The 17,060-nt window shown below is 39.5% G+C and overlaps 1 protein-coding gene across 5 annotated transcripts in view; it reads right to left on the bottom strand.

Moving 5' to 3' along the window:
- Nucleotides 1-16,737, bottom strand: part of FRMPD4 (FERM and PDZ domain containing 4) — a 404,750-nt gene extending 388,013 nt beyond the window's left edge. For all 5 annotated transcript variants that reach the window (XM_061627118.1, XM_061627112.1, XM_061627111.1 and 2 more), the window contains exon 1: nt 16,321-16,737. In XM_061627118.1, coding sequence (XP_061483102.1) covers nt 16,321-16,361 — 41 coding nt within the window. In that variant the 5' untranslated portion in view covers nt 16,362-16,737. The remainder of the gene's footprint in view (nt 1-16,320) is intronic.
- Between the last annotated feature and the right edge of the window lie 323 nt (nt 16,738-17,060).

Here is a 17,060-nt window from a genome sequence, read left to right as displayed (position 1 = left end):
TTCCTGGAACAACCTGCTACGAAAGAAAAAGAAAATAAGATGTAGTGCTCTATAACAGTCCTTACAATAACTAATGTTTTTGGATTTATTCACCTTTTATTAAGCCTTTCAAACCTTGCCAAGCCCCACACAACTCTTGAGTTAATATATTTTTAAAACTCTCAAAAAGTTGCATAAGACCACAATAGCTTGAATATAGTACTTTCAAATCTTCGTTAGCTGCCCAACTACCTTCGTGGCAGAGTTATACTATCCTTAGAAATAGCTCCTTAATGTAATAGAAAGATTTGTGTCAGTGACACTTTCAGCCAATGCACCTCCAGCACTAGCAGTGATGTTGGGGTTCAAAAAGTTCACAAATACTGTAACTGTGAACAAGCTTATGAATTACAAAAATGGCAGCAGCAAAAACGATTACAGTCTTGCAACTATCTAGCTTCCAGAAATCACACATTCAGTAAAATAAAAGAGCAATGGGGAAAACCTCCTAGGGATGGTGTGGAATCTCCTTCCTCAAAATGTTTTCCCAGAAATTAATTATTTTGGGATCCATCCCAGATGCTTTAGGTATATTTCATACAAAGCGGAAGGGTCCCACAGAAGTTTTAACTCATCATCACATTTTCTTCAGAATTCCTATATGAAAGGGGGGGGGGGGTTAAAGAAAGTTTAGCAATGGGTAATTCTTTAATAATATGTGAGTGAATGAGATATTTTTAAAACTAATTTGTTTAATCAAAGCTCAGAGCAACAGCACAAAGTAAAAGAAAATGATTTTAACAAGCAGTGGTGAAAAATCCTGCACACAATATTCAAAGTCAAACCAGAAATAACTTTTCCCAGTTACTGGTGACTCATACCTTCTTACCCTGACTTAGATTTTTTCAGAAAAATTGCAATTAAAGTTTAATATGGTATATCCGAAACTTAATTTTTATCTACCATTTCCTTGAAAAATTGCCTTAACATATATATATATTTAAAACCCTCTGGGGTCTCATTTACTTTAAAATATGGGGAAGATAATGGAATTCATATTCCTACCCCACATGCTTTCTGACATACAGTCCTACTTCCAACAATTTCCTTGTTCTTCCTTGCGTCACCTTTTTACCTGATATTACCAGAACAATTTGCCCATTTCTCCCTCTCTCAAGCTTCTGAGGTCTACTAGCTGCAGCAAAAACTAGAAGAAGCTGGTTGAATCTAACAGATGTGCTGCTAAAAGAAAAAAGAATTTGCACGTTGACATTTCACTTATGTCTTTACTATAAAAGTTTCTCACCTGAGAGATGTTCTTCCCTTGCTCATGACCTTTATTTGGACCTGTTGTGGATGCTCCAGCATTTTCTAGTTATAATTTCCTTTACAGAAAACAGCATAATAATTTCCCCCAGCTCTATCAGAAGGAGGAACTCCTAAATCCCTACTGCTTAACAAAAAATAGCTCCTGTTTAAAGAGCATCCCATTCTCCAGCCTCTTGAATCATTAGATAATGAAGAAATGTTTAGCGTGCAGTGGTGGCTGATGTCATTGGGGCTGGTAGGGCTGAAGGCAAAGCAGCCAACACTAGGTGGAAGCAGAGCAAATGAGAGGCAGAGCCAACTGATTCTAGTTTTGTCCCCATCCTCCTCCCTGTTGAGTTCTACAATGAAACTAAAGAGGAGGAAGCCAACAAACAATTCCATCCCCTGGAAAAGCGGCAGCTGGGGGTTGCTGAGGGCAGACTAAAGATGGTGGGGCAGTGCCCCATTTGCCCGAATGGACCAGCCTCAACTGCTGATGTCAATATCAGATTCTTCTCTACAGTGTGTTCAATACATTTTTTCTACTTTGTTTCTACAAAAAAGTTTTTGAATGAAAACAGTTATTCCTGTCAACATGATACAAAAAAGTTCTTCTATATTTCTACAGAGAAGATTATCAACTTTTTAGTAGTGATGTGTTGCTGCCATGGGCTCCTTCGGAGGAAGGGCAGGATATACATTTAATAAATAATGATACTAACAACAATAATGACAACAATTTACTTTGAATAAACTACCTCAAAAATTGTGTCCAAGCCAAGAGACTTATACAAATGAAATATTTATTTCACACCAGTATATAAGCAGAAAAGGGAAGGATAGTTCTGAAGATCAACACCGCATGAGCAATGGTGAAGTGATAAGATTATCAATTTCTGCTGACTGCACTATAATCTACATTAACAGAAGAGATTAACAGAAACCTCATAATTTACATGAAGAGAAATAAATGTATTCAGCCCTTTCAAACAAATACGTTTTTAACAACAACTATCTCTTGTATCACACAGGAATCATAATCCAATCCTTATTTATTTGGAAGCAAGTCCAGATGAGTTCAAGGGGATTTACTCTCTATCAATTGTATTTCAGAATTGTATCCATAAAATGAGAAAGGCCCCACAAGACCCCAAAGCCTGAACTTGTACCAGAACATTACATTCACATATTGACAGGTATATACTCTAGTTGGGATGATGCATAGAATGTAACCAGGATGTTAACACGGAGGCTTTGGGATTTTGGTGTTGTATTTATACAGGGCTGAAAACTATTCATCAGATGGATTAGGCTAACTAAATGTTTTATTCACTAATAGGCAAAAAACCTTGCGGTTTAAGAATGTACCTATAGCCCACAGATATTTCTACCAAACTTTAAAAAGCAGGGAAATTGGGCAGCTATAGTGAATGCACCAGGGGAGCAGGAGACCTGAACTCCTCTCTGAGATATTGGACTGCCCTACAAAGTTGTCAAAATGCAAACACCATTTGGGTTGGTCTTTCACAGTCCAATCCACTTGCTGTGTAGCTTGGAAGAATTTGGTAACATGTGCCTCTGAGCATATGGTGAGTGGTGGCAACACCTGCCATCTCCAAAGACAGAGACCTATATTTTTGTATGTTTGTTGGTGTTCTTCTTACTTTGCTTCTTTCCTGTATTACTAATGTTTCTACAGAGAATCTAAACTAGAAAATTTTATTTCCCTCATTATTCATCCTAGAAATCTGTGTCAAATTTATTTTTATTAATTTCAAAGCCTTTTTATTGGTCAATGTCATATGACGGTGAAGATAGCCTTTTTTGTTTCAAACTGGAGGTTATGGTCTATTTCTATTTTGGGTGCATTAACAGTTGGACCTGAAACTGCAGTTTAATGTAAAATCAGACTGATTACAATATGCTGCTACTTTAGCAATGACTCTAGTTGTTGGAAAAAAGAGGATGCATGTTTTCAGCCTGCTATGTTTAAACCACTTTATTTAAGGCAAGGTGTTCACGATCAATTAAAAACATAGAGCACACCTAGAATTTTGCTAGAATATATTTCACCTCCCACTGTTTTATCTTGTGCAAACTGAGACACTTCTGAGGTCCACTGGATACTATTTTGCAGAAGTCAGTGCCATTATTCCACAATTATGTTTGGAGTTTTTTTAGTATAAATTTTGCAAAGTGTTGCTGTACTTCACATATTCATAGAAACAAAAGCAAAATGATTTCCTATAGAAAACGTCACTAAAATTGCAAAGTAAATCAGACATATTTAAAGTGACCATCTGAACTATATCAACTGTCTTAATAATGTTGCTTCCTCCCTGCTCAAACAAGATCAGCACAGGACATATCTTCTTTCTATTATTTGGGCTGATTACAGGTGTTGCCACCACCACTCACCATATGCTCAGAGGCACATGTTACCAAATTCTTCCAAGCTACACAGCAAGTGGATTGGACTGTGAAAGACCAACCCAAATGGTGTTTGCATTTTGACAACTTTGTAGGGCAGTACAATATCTCAGGGAGGAGTTCAGGTCTCGTGCTCCCCTGGTGCATTCGCTATAGCTGCCCAATTTCCCTGCTTTTTAAAGTTTGGTAGAAATATCTGTGGGCTATAGGTACATTCTTAAACCACAAGGTTTTTTGCCTGTTAGTGAATTTCCCTGCTTTTTAATCCAGGAGGTAAGAAATGGGATCCTGTGCAAGTTTGCTGAGAATGGATTGATCATTTGCATGCTTATTGAGTTAAGTGGGATTTACACACACACACCAGGCAATCATGCTTAGGATAGGTGAAACTGACCACAGGGGATGGGGAAGGGAGGAGTGGAAAGGCAGAGGAGAGGACTGGGATGGGAGCAGGCAGGAGGGGGAGGGGAGAAGGACAGATGTGGTCGTTTGCATGTTTATTGAGTTCAGTGGGATTTACTTCCATGCAATCATGCTTAGGATAGGTAAAACTGACCAGGGAGAAGGGATGGAGGGATGGAGTGGGCAGGGGAGGCGGAAGAAGGAAGAGGGGAGGAGAAAGGGAGAGGAAAGGGGAAGAAGGGAAAAGGCAGATCTGATCATTTGTATGATTGAGTTGAATTGGATATACTCTTATGCAATCATGATTAGGATAGGTAAAACTGACCAGGCTGGGCCTGGCAACCAAGACGTCTTCCGTATCTTTCAAAGTTGGGCAGGGGGAAGGGAGAATTCTACCTTGTGGTTTTTCCCATTACATTGTTGCAAGAACACCTGCACTTGGCTGACTTTCTCTTCTCCTAAAGATACAGGATCAGTCTCAGGCCCTGAACCTGGCAACCCTACCTCCCACCCAAATTCAAAACAAAGCTGTCTCTGGCCACATCCACACCAGGTCTTTATTACACTTTGGACAATCATTATTTATTTATCTATTTATTTAGTGTATTTATATACTGCCCCATAGCCGAAGCTCTCTGGGCGGTTTACAATCACGAAAAACATTAAAAACAAATATATAAATTTAAAAACACATCTTTTAAAAACAATTTAAAAGAATTTATCATGGCTTCTCTCAAAGCCATGGCTCAAAGCCAATCATGGCTTCTCTCAAAGAATCCTGGGAAGTGTAGTTAGTGAAGGGTGCTGAGAGTTGCTAGGAGACGCCCTGTTCCTCTCACAGACCTTCAATCAGAGTGGCTGACTGTTAACCATTCTCTCAGGGGAATAGGAGTCTCCTCTCAGCACCCTTCACAATCTACACTTCCCAGGATTCTTTGAAGGAAGCCATGACTGTCTCAAGTGAAATCAAGTCTGGTGTGGGTGTGGCCCTCTTATTAGCCAAGTCCAGCAGCTGTGAGACCAACTGACAGTTGGTCCTTACTGAGCATGCCCCGCGTTATAATAGGCTTCCAGCCAAAATTTCTTACATTAATTAAAAATCAGCCAGGCATTTTTTAAACTTTTAAACTGCAGTAGATGAAGGTCAGAGTATGGGGCAAGGTCAGTATTAGGATTACAGGTACTCTGTGAACATGGCTGATTTTTAATGAATTTCAACAGATTATGAGAACTCGCAGAAAAAAGTCCAAAAGGGCTCTGAGTTTTTTTCTCTCTTTTTAGTCTTTGAACTCTCGATTCTGACTGTTTTGTGTATCGCCATGAAAATTGAGAGGGTTGTTAAGCAAGCGTTTCTGAGTTCAGAACTATAAGTTTTGTAAGGTTTTGTTTTGAAATGAGCTTATGGGAAGCCTCAGAATGGCATGGGGGGATATTTTCCATTTAACATTGCGGAATGTGAAAAATCCCCGCTGACTATAGTATATAGCCACTCTCGTGGCTGTATAATATTGTATGAGTAAACATAATATATGAATATTATGAATCCAGTTAATTAATGCACTTAATACAGTGGACTTACCTTTCCAGTTCAAAGTGTCTGGAGAGGATTGTATTGATTGTCAAAGGTTGAATAGATGTAGTTTTGACAGTTAAACTGTACTGCTAACCCAGCTCTTAACCCAACTCAGTAGCAAAGGTGAATTTGCTTCTATTTTGCATGCAGCTGGTTTACTGATTAGTAACATTTCTTCAGTCTAGTCTTTTCCTTAAAATTAATTACACACTGTAACTCAAGCAGCCACATTATTCCAAAAGAACAGGACTGCCTCAAGGCCACCTGCATATGGCTTTTCTCATCTTTCTACATTTCTGCCTTTTCCTCTGCAGATTGTGAAAATGCACATCTACTTTCAATAAACATTATATTTACTTTTTTTAAAATCTTACATCTTCTGCACTTGAGAAAACATTTAAAACTGGGCCTATAGAATTAAATATACGTTAATAGATTTATAATATGAGTTTAATCTATTAATTGACTGAATCTGCATTAAACTACATTTTGTTAAAAGTTTTATATGCTGTCTTTCAGCTACGAGATCTCCCAGGATGGATTACAACATAGATTAAAAATAAATACAAATACACACAAAAAATACAATAAAATCATAATAATACCCAACAAAACACAAAAGAACTCAAGAGTTAAAAACCAAAGCTACAGTAAGCCATTTGTAGCAGCAACAAAGATAAGTTAAAACAATCCAAAATCCTAGAGAAATGGGAACATCTTGACCATCCATGTGAACTGGATCATGCCACTGGGCCAGATCCTGAGTTGCTCCACCCTGGAAGGTCACTTTGATAGATAGGAAGGGTCCTGCCCACCCACCAATCATCTGACACCAGGTGACATTTTCCTTTGTAGCCCAACAAGCCCCACTACAAAAGGAAAAGCCAAGCCTAACAAGTCTTACACTCACCAGCCACCCATCAGATGACTGGTGATGATTTCAGCCTCTGCTTTCTGCACGGATTGGCTGAGCTACTGAGTTCCCCACGGAGAACTCAGTAGCACAGCCAACCCAGCAGGCTTGAAGTCCATGTTGCAAGGCTTCTGATTTATTTATTTATAACAGTTATAAAGTTATTGACAACAGTTATAAAGGACAGGTAGATTCATGTGGGAGTAGATGGTCCTTAAAATAACCAGGGCCTAAACTGCTTAGGACTTTATAATCACTGATACCTACAAATCAGCCTAGAAACTAATCAGAAGTCAGAATTAATGCTGGAGTAATATGGTCTATGAAGTGAATCTAGGCCAGGATTCTGGTTGCCACATGTTGCACACTAGTTGAAGTATGAAAATACATTTTAAGGACAACTTCATGTAAAGTGCATTGCAATAATCAAATCTGAATATAATCAAGCTATGTGCAACTACAGCCAGATCCGTTTTGGTTTGGTTTTTTTCAGGAAAGGAAGCAGCTGGCACCCAGCTACAGCTGTACAAAAGCAGCAGCCACCTGAATATCCAGAAGCAAATCTAGATAAAGGAGCACTCCCAGACAACCAAGGAGGCCAGTATCAGAAACCAGTGACAAACCATCGTTAGTTGATAACTGAACCAACAGACATGCTGAAGGAGGACAGGAACGGGGGTTGCTCATGAACCAGAGACTAGTTCACTTACTGCTAAACCATAGCTTTATGTCTGAACACACCCAAAGAGTACTCTCTCTTGTATACCCTGAAAAACTACAGACAGTTGCCTAAGAACTATGGGACTAGTTTCATGAACTGAAAGGACTTTTTTTATATAACATTTTTAATTGCATTTGATAATCTTTACACAGATTTTTTTCATGCAGAACAACAAGAACAATACCAAAAACAAAACAAAGAAACTAAAAACATAAGCATGTGCAATCATCAGAGTATGTATGACATAACAGTTTTCAGATAGCTCAGGTCCCTCAAAGAGCAAAACCAACAATATCCTCCCTTTCTCTATCCCATGGCATTTTTTTAAAAAAGTTGTCAAGCTTGCCGTATGACTTATGGGTTGGCTAATAAAAAGAAAAAAGAGAAAAGATTCTGCTGAACTGCCACAAACCCTTAGATGAGCCCAAGCAGCTCACTGGTGCTCTCCAGCTGGCCCTAAATCCTCAACCTGTCATTTAAAAATAAATTTTGATGATAATCCATTAAATTTTTAGAATTTATCCAACTATTAGGTTTCAATCCTAATCCCATTTACCTGGGTGTAAACCCCACTGAATTCATAGAACACACTTCTGAGTAGACATGGTTAGAACTGTGTTGTTACTTATGTTTATCTCAGATGTCTTCTAAAGCAGAACAAGACTCAGACTGGATTACATATAATTTAACATTAAAGCATTTACAAAGGTTTCCTTAAGGAATAGTTTGCATATTTTATAATGTATCCATTATGATATATACTCCTAAACGCACTCAGTGGGACTTATTTCTAAGAAACCTTGCATAGGATCTACCTGCAAGCAATTTCCCTTCCCAATTCGTCTTAGAAGTAGAGATCCTCAGTTTAGGTTCTAGCCAGGCAGTTACTGCTTTTCTGCATGGTCACTGTGCTTATATTGCATACATTTGAGCTGTGTACATACATGTCAAGAGCTGCACTCTTCGCATTTAACTTAACGATCCCACGTGTTAACAGATTTTCTCTCTATAAACGTGACATTATACACATACATACACAACAGAGAATGTGACATTATACATAACAGAGAATAAGGCTTCCTGCACCATTTTGTGGCCCAACTGCACAAAAACTTATGCCACCATAAATTGGATAAAGTGCCAGAGGGACACTTTTGCTGTAGTGCATTACAGAGTAACATAGAATCTATTTTTAGTAGTTCACCATTTTACTCCAAGAGAATTACAGATAAGAAAGGCTGTTTAAGGAAACATGTCCCTCATCCTACACAAACATATCCAAAAGAAACTTATTTTTCAGAGTAGCCCATTAGGAAAGTCCTTTCTTTCATCCTTTTTCATATTTGATCCTTCATTTAATACATAACATCTGCTAAAAGAATAAAGAATGGATCTTTACAGAGACACCAGCTAATCCATGTATCCACTCTGTTGTCTCTTTTATCACTCAGATGCTAAATTGTGATGTGCAGTAATCCTTTTTTGAGAAAATTGTTGAGAATGCAATAGAACATCAATTCTTTCCAGCAGACCTGAGAATATCTACAATCCACTTATAATTTCAGGCTAAAGCTTAAATTACAATTGGCTGGGATATCATAACAACTAAAAATGACATAAAGTAAGAAAACCTACCTTCAAAGTGCCTCCATGTTAGAGGCAATGAAAAGCACCCTTAGCACTAAAATCTTCTTGGTCAATTTAACAATAAGTGCAGAACAAATTGATCCCAAATAGAACCAAGCTCTTTTATGGTATGTACAGTATCTGCACTGAATAAAATCTAGCAAAACCTATGCAACACTTTTTGCTCTTTATCTAACATGTCATAACAGCCAGACTAGGTTTAGATGCTCTCATATCATCCTTGAATCTGTGCAGCACACAAAGTTGGCAGTAAAATTCCAGTCAGTTTAAAGTCACTGGTGAAGTATGTCCCCTTTCAGTATTAGAAAAGACCTGCTGTTCTCAGCTAATGTATGACAGTGGCACACTGAAATTAAAGAAGGCTAAACAACATAGCTGTTGTAGGCTACGTTTTATTTACTGATTTATAAACTTATTTAAAGGTCACATTTTCAGGCATCACCCATATAAGATGGCTTCCTTATAATAAAAACAAAACAAACCTAGCAATTAAAATGGTAGTCCAAAAAAATACAGACCTGTTAAAAGTAAAGTATCAGTATAGATTCTAGTGGCTAAAAAATTACACATTCTAAAGCAGTTCTTTAATTTATGCTCATAAAATAAAGGACTAAACAAGGAAAAAGAGGCCCAACACAAATAATTTTCTAAATCTCACTTAAAGATCTGCACAGTTGAAGCCATCCTCACTTCTGTGGAAAAGAAGTTCCATAATATGGGAGACGGTCTTTCTTTTTTACATTAAAAAAAAATATTTTTAATACAAAAGTTTTACCACCCCAACTTTGATAAACGCAATTAATCCAAAGGTACATCCTCACCATCTTTCAAAAGCAAAACATAAAAGGTAAATCAGTAAGGTAACACTTAGAATATTATGCTACATATGCAAAGGTTCACTGTTGAACATTCTAGTACACATCTTCAACTATAAAAATAAGTAATACACAAATAGTTTCTTTGGAAATTGGAGACTGATAAACCCAGCACAACCCATAACATCTCAGAAATAAGCCCCACTGAATTCTGTGGAGTTTTCTCCCACATATAATCTTACAGGATTATAACTTCAAGACACAATCTTGTGTGCACTTTCTTGGGCGTAAGCCCCACTAAACTCAATGGAGTTTACTTTTGAATAAATACACATACGATTGCCTACCAAGGTAGCAAAGAAATCATTAAAATACAGAATTCTCATTACTACTACAAGTTTAAAAAAATCTTATTCTAGCATTTTCCTTATCTTCCTTCTTATCTGATAGACTAGATACTCAATAATTCTGCAGAGGTCTGTAAAAACAGCATACATCATTCATGATTAGAATCCTATTTTCTTCCTGATAGTTTGTCTCATTCAAAAAGCAGATTGCCTCACCTCAAAAAGAATACTGCAGAGTTGGAAAAGGTTCAGAAAAGGTCATCCAGAATGATCAAGGGGATGGAGCAATTCCCCTATGAAGAGAGCTTGCAGCATTTGGGTCTCTTTAGTTTGGAGAAAAAGTGAGTAAGAAGTGACATGATAGACATGTATAAAATTATGCATGGCACGGAGAAAGTGGATAGAGAGAAGTTTTTCTCCCTCTCATATAACACTAGAACTCGTGGACTCCCAAATAAAGAGAATGTTGGAAGAGTCAGAACAGATAAGAGGACATAGCGCATAGTTAAACTATGGAATTCGGTCCCACAAGAGCACTGATGACCACCAACTTGGATGGCTTTAAGTCATGTAGCTGTAAAAAATCATGATTGGTCACCACCTTTAACCCATGATTCATGATGGAGAATGTATTTGGGTAGTTTTATGTCGTTACCTATGGAGTACTTTGTTGTTGTTGTTGTTATGTGCCTTCAAGTTGATTACAATTTATGGCGACCCTATGAATCAGCGACCTCCAAGAACATCTGTCGTGAACCACCCTGATCTTATAAGTTCAGGTCTGTAGCTTCCTTTATGCAATCAACCCATCTCTTGTTTGGCCTTCCTCTTTTTCTACTCCCTTCTGTTTTCCCAGTCATTATTGTCTTTTCTAGTGAATCAGGTCTTCTCAGGATGTGTCCAATATAACCCCCGTTTCATCATTTTAGCTTCCAGTGATAGCTCTGGTTTAATTTCTTCTAGGGTAGCCATAAGTCAGAATCGACTTGAAGGCAGTACATACATACATACATATCACTCAATTATTTGTCTTTTTCGCAGTCCATGGTATCCACAAAGCTCTCCTCCAACACCACATTTCAAATGAGTTGATTTTTCTCTTATCCACTTTTTTCACTGTCCAACTTTCACATCCGTACATAGAGATCAGGAATACCATGGTCTGAGTGATCCTGACTTTAGTGTTCAATGATACATCTTTGCATTTTAAAACCTTTTCTAGTTCTCTCACAACTGCCCTCCCCAGTCCTAGCCTTTTTCTGATTTCTTGACTATTGTCTCCATTTTGGTTAATGACTGTGCCATGTCTGGCATTTCTCGTTCCTTATATGGTAAGAGCCTTTGTTGTAGAATCTTGAGCATTACTTTACTTGCATGGGATATTAAGGCAACAGTTCAGTAATTACTGCATTCCCTGGGATCCCTTTTCTTTGGAATTGGGATGTATATGGAACACTTCCAGTCTGTGGGCCATTGTTTAGTTTTACATATTTGTTGACAGAGTTTTGTCAAAATTTGGACAGATTCAGTCTTAGTTGCTTGTAGCAGCTCTGTCGGTATGCCATCTATTCCTGGTGAAGGGTGGCAGAGGCAGGATGAAGATGAAGGCAATAGGAGGCACACAGTGTCATCTTCCTCAGGTGCTGAACCCCCCCCAGGAATGGCCCCAATTATACATATAATGCATCTTTCATCACAATTTCCCTAATTCACATTTATAGAGAGATGCAGTTTGTAAACAGTCACTTCACTAGTTACCTGGGGAAACTAGTAAAATGGAAAATATGTTTCTTCTTTTTGAGCGACTGCTGTGCCATTAATTAAGCATTAATTAAGTATGGGCAACCAACTGACAATCAATTTCTGTTGTACTTGCAAAGCTGTATTATGTCAAACATATAATTGTGTCTGAATAAAGGTTTTCAAAACAACTGAATGAGTGAAGGGGTTCACCTAGAGCCACTCCTGCTTCCAGAAAGATCAGATGCCATCTGATCTTTACTTCACTCCCTGTAATAAATAATTTACATCAATGTGGATACCTCTAGATCCCATTCACCAGCAGGTTGCCTTTGATTTTCTTTTCTAAGAGTATTGTGTTCTCTCAAAAGAAAATATGTAACTCCATAATGTATAAAAATAAAATACGCTCAATTATTGAATGGGGGGAAATGATGAAACTGAGGTTATCATACTTTGGACACATAATGAGAAGACAGGATTCACTACAAAAGACAATAATGCTGGGAAAAACAGAAGGGAGTAGAAAAAGAGGAAGACCAAACAAGAGATGGATTGATTCCATAAAGGAAGCCACAGACCTGAACTTACAAGATCTAAACAGGGTGGTTCATGACAGATGCTATTGGAGGTCACTGATTCATAGCGTCGCTATAAGTCGTAATCGACTTGAAGGCACATAACAAATCGGAAAAGTTTTACTTACTTAAAATATTATCTCATATGTGTGTGCATGTATATTTATATTTATTTATTATGCCGAACCATAGCTCAGTGGCAGGGCACTTGCTTTGCATGCAGAAGGTCGCAGGTTTGATCCCTGACTTCTCTGGTGAGAACTGGGAAAGCATCTGGTCTGAAACCATGGAATGCTACTGCAGTTTTGCGCTGGATAGACCAATGATTTGACTCAGTATAAGGCAGCATCCTATGTTGTGCAATGTTGTGCAAAGATAAATGTATTCCAATCCTTCATCATAACATGTTATAGAAAATTTCCTTCCATTTTACAATCATAAAATGGTATAAAACTACCCCGGGCAAGATTTCTGATCAACTATCCTAAAGATTCAGGAACTAATGCTGCAGTTCTAAACAAACTTACTTTGACATAAGTCTCATTGAAATCAACTGATTTGAGTTCAAGAAATTGGAATTAGAATGCATGTCAGAAGCAACCTTGTAGTCCACACCAAAGACCACTTAATAAAACAAATCATCTTTAGGCAAAAGAGGAATTTTGGTGTAGTGGTTAAGGTGTTGGACTATGACCTGGAAGACCATGATTTGAATCCCCACATAGCCATGAAGCTCACTGGGTGACCTTGGGCCGGTCACTGCCTCTCGGTCTCATGAAACCCTATTCTTAGGGTCGCCATAAGTCGGAATTGACTTGAAGGCAGTACATTTACATTTTTATGTAAGATCTACATGACCAATTCATAAAGATGTTTTCCTCCTAATTGATGGATATTGCTTGTGTTTGAAGAAGACTCCATCAATGTTAGCTGATATATTTATTTTATTTTATTCAATTTTTATACCGCCCATCGCAAGGCTCTCTTTCAAATGCCAATACTACAACAAGGCAGTTATCACTTGATGTGGTCATTCGACCTAAAGAATAATTCACATCAGCTTTCTATTATTAAAGTTGTTTCATACACAGAAAACTGGGGGGGGGTGCCTTACAGACACCACAATCCTATTCTAGATCTACACAATTACTCCAAAGTATGTATGTAAAGGGTGACACTGCATTGTGTGAGATCAGTCACACATCTGAACATTCATACAAACCTGAAAACCAACTAATGTTGTAGCCATATGCATGCTTATTTATTTTATTTATTTATTTTATTAGATTATATACCGCCCGACTAGCATTAGCTCTCTGGGCGGTGAACAACAGAATATAAAAATACAAAACATCTCAGATCTCATAATAAATACAGCATAAACATATATAAAACAAGAAATCAAAAACAATTACAACAAAATTTAAAACTAAAACGAGTTACATATTAAAACGCCATAGCAAAGAGGCAAGTCTTAACCTGGCGCCGAGCATATATCCCACTGTTTGCCGTAAAATTTACTTCAAAATAAATATGCATAGAATTTAAAATATGAACAAGGAATAACTAGCAAAATGCCCACCAAACTGTGAAAATATCTGTTATGGAAACATGGCTATAAAAAAAGAGGACTATCCCTGAACTGGCAAGCAAGTGCAAGACTCAATTCATACTACCTATGGGCTTTGCCCCACCTCTTCTCTTCCTTTCAAGTCCTCCTCTCATAACCCTTTTGCTTCCTTCATGCTTTTTTGGCCCCCTCCACTACCTCATCTCCTCCCCTTCACTCAGGCCTCGGCTGCCCCCACCTTATCATAATTCCTTTGGTCCCTCTCCCCAAGTTCTCTCCTCCTTTTCTAGATTTTCATTCAGTTGCTTCTAGTCAATGGCTCCCCATTACTCAAATATAGATTAATACAATATTAACTATCATCAATTTGATGATCTTAAAATATCCTACATATTCAAAAAGCAATGCCAGGTGCATTTTAGGATCCCTTTTACATACCTACAGTTTTTGCCTAATCCATTTCTATCAGTACAGTGTTAGAGCAGGCAAGTCTTGGGGGCAAGGTCAGGCATTTCATTATATACATGAAAACTGTAATAATGATCACTTAAGACTCTGGAAACATAAAACAGATACAATCCAATATCAAAAGGTCACAGATCACGTCCTTTAATAACGTGAGGCAACTTTGCAAGCCAAACAGTGAAATGACAAGGTGGGTGTTATTATCCATCACAAGAGAGTTATAGATTAAAACCCAATGCATTACCTTACCCTCAGAAGGACATTCACAGTGTATTAAAGTAGCTTCTCCAATGGGTTAGTTAATATCATAGCTAAACTGTTAAGCCTTTTTTCATGAAGATGTAATAGTGATATCTTTGGGCAGACGTATTTGGAAAATGGGAATAAAATAAAGAAAAAGGTTTGTTCTTTTACCACAGATACACCTGTGGCATTTTCCACCTTAGTATGCGCTGTACTATAAAGGAACCATTTGTCAATTTGACAGGTACAAAACCTGTAAGACCCTGAAATAACATATCTGTGTTGTATTTCTGCCACAAAAGTTTTCTTCTTGTACTATAGTCCAGTTCAGCCACAATCACTGAAATGGCTAAAGGCTGGTGGTAAATATGGCAGATTAACCAGTAGCTAGGTGTGTGTTGCAATCTAAAATAGATTCTTTAGAAAGGTCATCTTTGCCAAAAATCATAAAACCTGGACCACTTTCATACCATGTCTTTGAGAATGCCTATGGTTGTCCATAACAGTTTCTTCCGAGAAAGCCTTGTGTTGTTTTTTAACCATGGTGAAATGGCTTTCCATAGTCTCAACCTGTTTGTGCATTCATGTATCTGTAGCCTGAGGCCTAACTTTTCTCTAAAGAGGATTCCTTTCTACAACAAGAGATGAGCATATTGTTACTACTAAGAAAAGAAAATAGATATTCTGTGCATGGGGGGGAAATCTCAGACATATAAATTCATATTCTGGAAAGATGCCTTTTCACATGTTATGCTAAAGGGGAACACAATCAGCACATCAGCTGGTGGCAATGAAAGGCAGAACTGAAAGTCTTGGGAATTATTTCACATCCTCTCTAAAAATACTCTTAGCATGCAAAGTGATCTATTTCCGATTCCATATAGCACAGAGAGAATATAATACATGAAAGTCAGCTTGATAATAAGGAGAGCCACCATTCTTCAGTAACCAAGCTGACCAGACTGGGTTTGGAGCTGAACAATCAGGATTTGTAAAAACAATAGAATGCTTTCTAGAAGAATGTTGACCGACTCTCCCTTCCCATCCAGCCTGGAGTCAATGGCATCAGAACTAGGGCTGGGGGAGCTTTCTCCACTAAGGGTCACCCTACCAGTGGTTTTTTGGGGGGAGGGGGCATCGTCCAGAAGCTAAGAAGCTGCCCCAAAGGAACCTGCATCTGGGGCTCAGGCAAGTTCATGGGAGGGAATCCACAGCCAAAGAGTTCTGAAAGCAATGCTGGCGCCTATCTGAGCCCCCGAGACCCTACTCCTAACAAGATCCATCTGACGATGACACAGGCAGCCGCCGGCTTCACGACAGGAGCCCAGAGGAGATGCGGCGGGCAGGCGGAGAGGAGAGTGGGGAGGAAGGGGGCTCCCTCAGTCTGCAAAGCCAAGACCTCAGCCGGAGGGCCAAGGAACTTCGCAGGCTCACCTCTCTCACTCCCTTCCGTTTCTCCATCACCCAACAGCCCGTCATCAGAAACTGACAAGAGAGAAGAGACCGACAGAGGCGCGGCAGCAGCTGTAGTAGCAATTCCAGAAAACCTAAGAAAGACCCGATGAAGAGGGGGAAGAAGCGGCACCTACCCGGAAAGCTTGGCAATCTTGACAAAGCTAAACACATCCATCCATGCAGCCGCCTCAGCTCTGCCTTCCTCCCTCCCTCGCTCGCTCACTCCAGGAGCAGCTCCATGCCAGGAAGAAGGCGACGCATGGCTGTTCTCTTCCAGCACCAGCAGCAATCCTTGCCTAGGAACGAGTTGGCGACGAAGGCAGCGGCAGCGGCAGCTGCTCCTATCCCCCTCCAGCCGGGAGCTGGGCGTGCAGCATCTCCCAGCGGAGGCACCATCGATATCAGAACAACTGCTGCCGCCTGAGTGGCTTACGCACGCGCGCGCCAGTTAGTCCAACCAACGAGGCTAAGGCGTCAGGTACGCGAAGGAAGGAAGCGCGCCTCCGCGTCTGCGCAGAGGCCTGCGTTGCGCGTGGCGTGGGAAAGCGGGACGCAGCCCCTCAACGCGGCACGAGCAACTAACTTCCTTGCAGGGGAGGGACGGAGGGATGACGCCTCGCGGACGCGAGCCCTGACAACTGGGAAGGCGGCAGCTGCTGCCGAGTCTGCACCTGCCGGTGGCCCACCACCTGCCTCCAGCCCGCCGTTTCGCGCTCAGGGCTTCAGGTCCAAGGGGCCAGGGTTCAGGCCTAGCCTCGAAGCCCAGTTTCAGTGGTGACAGAAAGGCACTTTGTATGGACTCAGATGTTAACATCTCATTGTTCTTGGGACACTCCCACCTCATTGCACACAGAGCCCCGGGAGGAACACATTG

Source organism: Rhineura floridana, chromosome 5 (assembly GCF_030035675.1).
Source record: "Rhineura floridana isolate rRhiFlo1 chromosome 5, rRhiFlo1.hap2, whole genome shotgun sequence".
NCBI lineage: Eukaryota > Metazoa > Chordata > Lepidosauria > Squamata > Rhineuridae > Rhineura > Rhineura floridana.
Note: the sequence above shows the minus strand (reverse complement) of the source record. Positions and strands in the feature narration are given on the sequence as shown.